Raw genomic sequence first — 6,136 nt, forward strand, 5'->3', positions numbered from 1 at the left:
TATATATATATAAATATATATTAATGAACACTTATTATTTTAATATAATTAAATTAATTTTTTAATTTGTTTAATTAATTTGTTAATGTTAATCATACATCTCAAAATAAAAAATAAGGAATATAAAAAATATTATCCGTTTTCTTATTCTTGTGGTTTGACCATACAGACTGAACTCATTTACTGTTATACTATAATATCCAACCAAATTAACACTTAATTCCAGCACGCGCATTCAAGAGAGATTTTGATGTAGAAAGCACCAAAATCAACTTCTGCCTACTAATTCAAACAACATGCCCATGCGCGGAAAGATATCAGCTCTCTCGTACATACAGTTATTTTCGAAAGCAACCGTCCAGACGATTACAAGAAAGCTTTAAGATCTGACCTTTTCTAGTCCTTCATTTCTATCCGCCGCTTTCGAGAATGAAGACCTCCATCTGTGATATCGTAATTCTTGGAGCATCAGGATTTACAGGCAAATATGTAATCAGAGAAGCACTCAAATTCCTCAACTCCCCCAATTCCCCTCTCAAAACTCTAGCCATAGCCGGCCGCAGTCCGTCCAAGCTATCCCAAGCTCTTGCATGGGCCGCCAGCCCCAATCAACCGCCGACCATCCCCATTCTCTCCGCAGATGTTACCGACGTTGCCTCCCTTCGACGTATTGCTTCCCAGGCCAGGATCATCCTTGATTGCGTCGGCCCTTTTCGCCTTTACGGCGAACCCGTCGTAGCTGCCTGCGTCGAAGCTGGTTGTGATTACCTTGATATATCTGGTGAACCGGAGTTTATGGAGAAGATGGAAGCTTTATATCACGATAAAGCGGCGGAAAAGGGTTCTTTGGTGGTTTCAGCATGTGGGTTCGATTCGGTTCCTGCGGAGTTGGGATTTTTATTCAATTCGAAGCAGTGGGTTTCGCCGGCGGCGCCCAATCGGGTGGAGGCGTATCTGACACTGGAGTCTAGTAAGAGGATTGTGGGTAACTTTGGTACCTATGAATCGGCTGTTCTCGGATTGGCTAACGTTGATAATCTGCGAGCGTTGAGGCGATCACGGCCAAGAAAACCTAGGCCGCCGGTAATCTTTTCATTAACGTAGTAACTGCTTCCAATTTTAATCTTTTCATTGAGAGCTTCTTCTTTTAAATATATCCGTTGGAATCCGGATCCTTTCTACTTCAACATGGATCAATGCTCAAATATCTCATCTCATTTATTTTCGTTAATTAAATTATTATATTCATAAAAACAAAATATAGAGAATTAGGGTGCCCTAATCAAGAAAAAAATCTTATTTTTTAGTTAAATAATTATATTTTTATTTATTATTAAGTAAATATAATAAGTTTTGTATTATTTTAAACAAAAACAACCTAGAAAAACTTCGTCCTACTTTGGATAATGAAATCACCAAATGTTGCTCGACCCCAAAGAAAAAGAAACTTCGTCTTAACAACACTTTCCTTACCCGTTGTGCTATGTCTGAAATAAGGAGCAAGAAACTAGACGGAAGACCTATAATTTACCAATCAATCTAGCTAGCATCCTAGGAAGCTCTTTATGTATATAGGTTTAGTGCTACAAATGAGTCAAATTGCTCGTGAGCTGCGCGGCCAAAGTTTGACTTGAGTTTGACTTTGACCGAGTTCAAATTAAACTCGAGCTGACTCGTTTAATATTCGAGCTCGAGCTCATATAATACTTGCTCGATGGTTTGTCGAATTTTTTCAAGCCTTATTAAAAATAATATTATATATATTTTTTTAATATTAATATTAACATCTAAAATTTAAAATAAATATTTTTTTACAAATATTTAAAAAAATAGTTTTAGTTTATGTTTTTCGAGTCGAACCGAGTTTGTAGGTAAATAGTCTAGTCGAGTCGAGCTCGAGCTCAAATTTATAAAATCGTTCGAGCTTGAATCGAGCTAAAAAAATACTTAATCGAGTCGAGCTCGAGTTCAAGATGGATTGAGCTCGACTTCACTCATTTGCAACCCTATATAGGTTTATACCACTTGCTATTGCTATTTGTTTTTTTAATTTTGGGTCCCACGTATGGGAGGGGCCTAGGCGGCCAACATAGCCACCTAGGGATATTCTCTGCCTTGAGAACACCAGATTTGTGGTTGACGACCTCTAAACCGCCTCCTTCTTTCTATTAACCACATAGAGATAAGATTACAGCAATAGAAAATAGGGAGAAAAATAAGGCTATTTAGGTAATTAATATTTTATTTCTACCAATTTGCTATACATATATACATCCTCTTGTTAATGTATTCTTATGCACTTTAAAATAAAAATATTATTTCAAAATTCAGATTAATTGAAGAATGAATGTCGTTGTTGATGGCAGACAATAATATGAGCAATCTTTAGAAATATAGAAAACAAAACTAGTCCAACACAAGTTGAATCATAAGAAACAAGATTTTGAAGCAAATTCAGAAGGCAAAATAAACTTTAATACTCAAATATATATAGATGTTTCATGTAAATAACCACACCAAGTTCTTTGCAGATTCCTGGCCCCCTCCCTTCCAAAGGATCGATAATACAACACGAGAAGAAGTTAGGCCTTTGGGGTCTTAAGCTACCGTCAGCAGATTCTATCATAGTTAGAAGGACATTAACAACCCTTCATGAAAATCCACATGGCCTTCAAGGTGTTAACGAGAGTAGTGAGCAGATTAAAAACAGAGAAGCATTCTGGTCAACTGTAAAACCAGCTCACTTTGGTATGAAGTTAGGTACCAAGTCCTATTTGGGTGTATTTCCTTTTATATTCTTTGGGATTGTCATGGGCCTCTTTGCAAAGTTTTCACTAGGAAGGAAGCTTCTTTTGGCATATCCTTCTGTTTTCAGTCTAGGGGCGTGTAAGAAAGAAGGTCCTAGTGAAGAACAAGTGGCTAGTGCTTCCTTCAAGATGTGGTTCGTTGGGCATGGTTTTAGCAATAGTAATGTCTTTCCACAGCAAAGTGCGAAACCCGATATGGAAATAGTAACTAGAGTAATGGGTCCAGAAATTGGTTATTTAACTACTCCAATAATTCTGGTTCAATGTGCTCTTGTTGTATTAAGCCAACGCGATGCTTTGCCTAAGGGAGGTGTTTATACTCCTGGGATTGTGTTTGGGCCAACGGATCTTCAGAAAAGGCTTCAAGAAAATGGGATATCTTTTGATACTATCTCAAAGGGTCCACTGCTTGGCTGAATCTAGGTTGTGTTTTGAACTAGTTGTAGTAGTATGATCAGCTTTGTTGTAATGTACTTGTGTGTACTTTGTTTCTTACATTTTGTCTTTATATTGAATGGAGTTGGAACTTGAAAGTTACTTTTTTACTTACATATTTTCAGGTATGTTAATGATTTGGTAAATTTGGTATTAAATTTTGTGGCCATAAAGATGTAAATAAATTATTTTTTTATTATTTGATTTTTTTAAAATTATAATAATATAAAATTAAAAATAAATAATTAATATATTATAATACGAGATATAAAATAAGATAAAAAAGTTATGTATATATATATGTGGTATAATATATATCCCATGCACAGTGATATGTTCATATCAATTTTCAATTGGTCCTATTTAAGTGAGATTAAACTTTTCACATTATTTTACATAATATTATCATAACTGAAAAACATGGGTGTATACATATATGCAACCCCGGGATCTAACTCTCATCCCGTAGCTTAGCACACGCTGAGGCAATACGTGACAATATGGAGGAATATCGCGAGAAGGCTCGATGTTCGATGCGTTTCAATCTTGGCTTGCGTGCTAAACATCTTTTAAAATTAAACATTTAGTTTTTAAAAGATTTTGATAATACGTAGAGCGGTTAAAAATAAATTATGTAAAAACAATTAATTCTTTGTTCAAATTTTAATAATATGGGGGCTAAATAATAATTTAACCAGAACCCGACTTATATTAATTAAACATAGTTAATTTACAAGATAATTTATTTGAAAATTATAGTCGCCCAAGTGATTTTAATGAAAATTAAGAAAATGATTTGTATAAACGTATTTATACCAGAGTTTCTGTAAATGGGTTCGTTGTCTGTTTATGCTTGAGAAAAGTCTTTCGCGCTATGTCCTCTGCCCTCCTAAGGACAATTTTTAAAAATCTTTTTACAATTAACAAAGTGTGGCTATTATAAATTTCTTTATAACATTTATTTCCTTTAATTAGTAGTCTAAGAGTCTTAAACAAAAATATATTTAGATAGCGTAAATAATTGTACAAAATTATTTAAAAGAGTGTGTACTTGTTGCGTTGGAATTAAATTTAACAAAATCTAAAAATATCAGAGGAAGGTGTGAGAATTTAAAAATAAATTTCAAACGGAGCCTTAGCCAAAATATTGGTTTAGGAGATATCCCGAATATAAAAATATCATTTTCTAACCTTTCGGGATTATTTGTATATGAATTGGGGTTCCAAAATTATAAAAATAATTTTGGATTTGAAAAGTGGAACCAAACAGGCCTTAGGATCCGAGTCCTAAGGTCTGGGTTCGGTTTAGTCGATCTAAGCTCGATCGGGCTCGGTCTAGACGAGGGTGGTCCAGACAGGGCTCGGGTCGCATGGGTCAAGGGACCGGAGAGCTCGGTCCCAAACTCAGGCTACTCGATCCTAGGCTTGGGATGCTTGGTCCCATGCCTAGTTCATCGGTCATAAGGTTAGGTAGTACTTGATCCTAGGTCTAGGGTTAGGGTTAGTATTACCTGTCTTAGGTCTAGACTTAGGGTTAGGGTTACTATTACCGATCTTAGGTCTAGACTTAGGGTTAGGTTAGTATTTTAGAGGTTATGGTTAGTTTTGGACAAAATATTTATGTTGACGTAGTTGAGACTTATTTAAAAGTGCAATGAGACATCTTAGAAAGACAAGTGTAGATTTGAGAGTATCGCTTCTTTGTGAGTTGTGTGAGCTTTAATTGTGAGAAAATAATTGTAATACACATGCAACAGTCTTGATAGTAAAGTTAGAAGTCGCTCGTGCTCCAAAGTGAATGTATGTTAATTTTGGTCGAAACATTATAAATTTTGTGTTTGTGTGTTTTAGTTGTTTTTCGTTCCCGCAATTGATTGGTGTTATTTTCATGGCATTAAAGGATATTTCGAATAATTTTATATTAATGTTAGGATGGTTCGATTTTATAACTAAAAAGTTTGGCTATACAAAATTTATATTTATAATCAGACTTACGATCAAATGGATTCTATAAGTAAAGAGTTTTGTTATACAAAATTTATATTTATAATCATACCTACAATCAAGAGATTTGATTGAAGGTTAAATATATTCAGTTAGTAAAGTGGTTTTATCTATCTCTAAATATATAATTTTAAAAAAATTAATATATAAATTTTAATATAGAAAGTCACTCATGATATTAATTTCAATTTAAACTGGAATGAAACTCTTAAACTTGTTGAACCCTTAAATTTAATTGGAAATATTGTTTAAATATGGATCTAATTATTAATCTATATATTATTTGGAATTATTAATCTATATATTATTTGGAAAAATATGTGCAAGTGTATTATTTGAACAAAATGTAAATTGAAATATTATATTTTAAAATATTGTAACAAAAAAAAAAGATTATTTTGAATGATGATATGATTAATAAACATAGTTGGATGGACAGTAAATTATTAAAAAAATAATAGTAAATAACCAAAATCAAACAAACCCTTGGTGTATGGGAAATTTGAGGAGATGACCCTAAAAATGTCTTAAATGCGGAAAATGTAGAGTTTAAAAAAAAAAGCGTTGGTGACATTTTTTACTGTTTTTTGGACGAAAATGCTCCAGTTGCGTCAGACAACTTGAGGTTGCGTGCCGCAATTTTTTATTTTTTTATTTTTCAAAAAATTTTAATTATGAATTTTTTTTTGGACGAAAATGCTCCAGTTGCGTCAACGCAACCCGCAACGAAAAAAAAATTGAAAAAAAAGATTCCGGTTGCGTCACGCAACTGGAGTTGCGTTACGCAAGGGTATAATTGTCATTAAAAAAAGAGAATCACCAGCACTATTTAATTTATGCCCCACACTATCATTTCTTAAAATTTTTCTGGTGTATTGATTTGAAAAGAA

The 6,136-nt window shown here is 33.6% G+C and overlaps 1 protein-coding gene across 1 annotated transcript; it reads left to right on the forward strand.

Moving 5' to 3' along the window:
• The first annotated feature begins 407 nt into the window (after positions 1–407).
• LOC124942299 (probable mitochondrial saccharopine dehydrogenase-like oxidoreductase At5g39410) lies at positions 408–3,376 on the forward strand. Its single transcript, XM_047482772.1, has 2 exons — positions 408–1,083; positions 2,532–3,376. The coding sequence occupies exons 1-2, from the start codon at positions 430–432 to the stop codon at positions 3,222–3,224; spliced, it is 1,347 nt and encodes a 448-aa protein (XP_047338728.1). The 5' UTR covers positions 408–429; the 3' UTR covers positions 3,225–3,376.
• Positions 3,377–6,136: the final 2,760 nt, after the last annotated feature.

This window comes from Impatiens glandulifera, chromosome 6, assembly GCF_907164915.1.
Source record: "Impatiens glandulifera chromosome 6, dImpGla2.1, whole genome shotgun sequence".
Taxonomy (NCBI): Eukaryota; Viridiplantae; Streptophyta; class Magnoliopsida; order Ericales; family Balsaminaceae; genus Impatiens; species Impatiens glandulifera.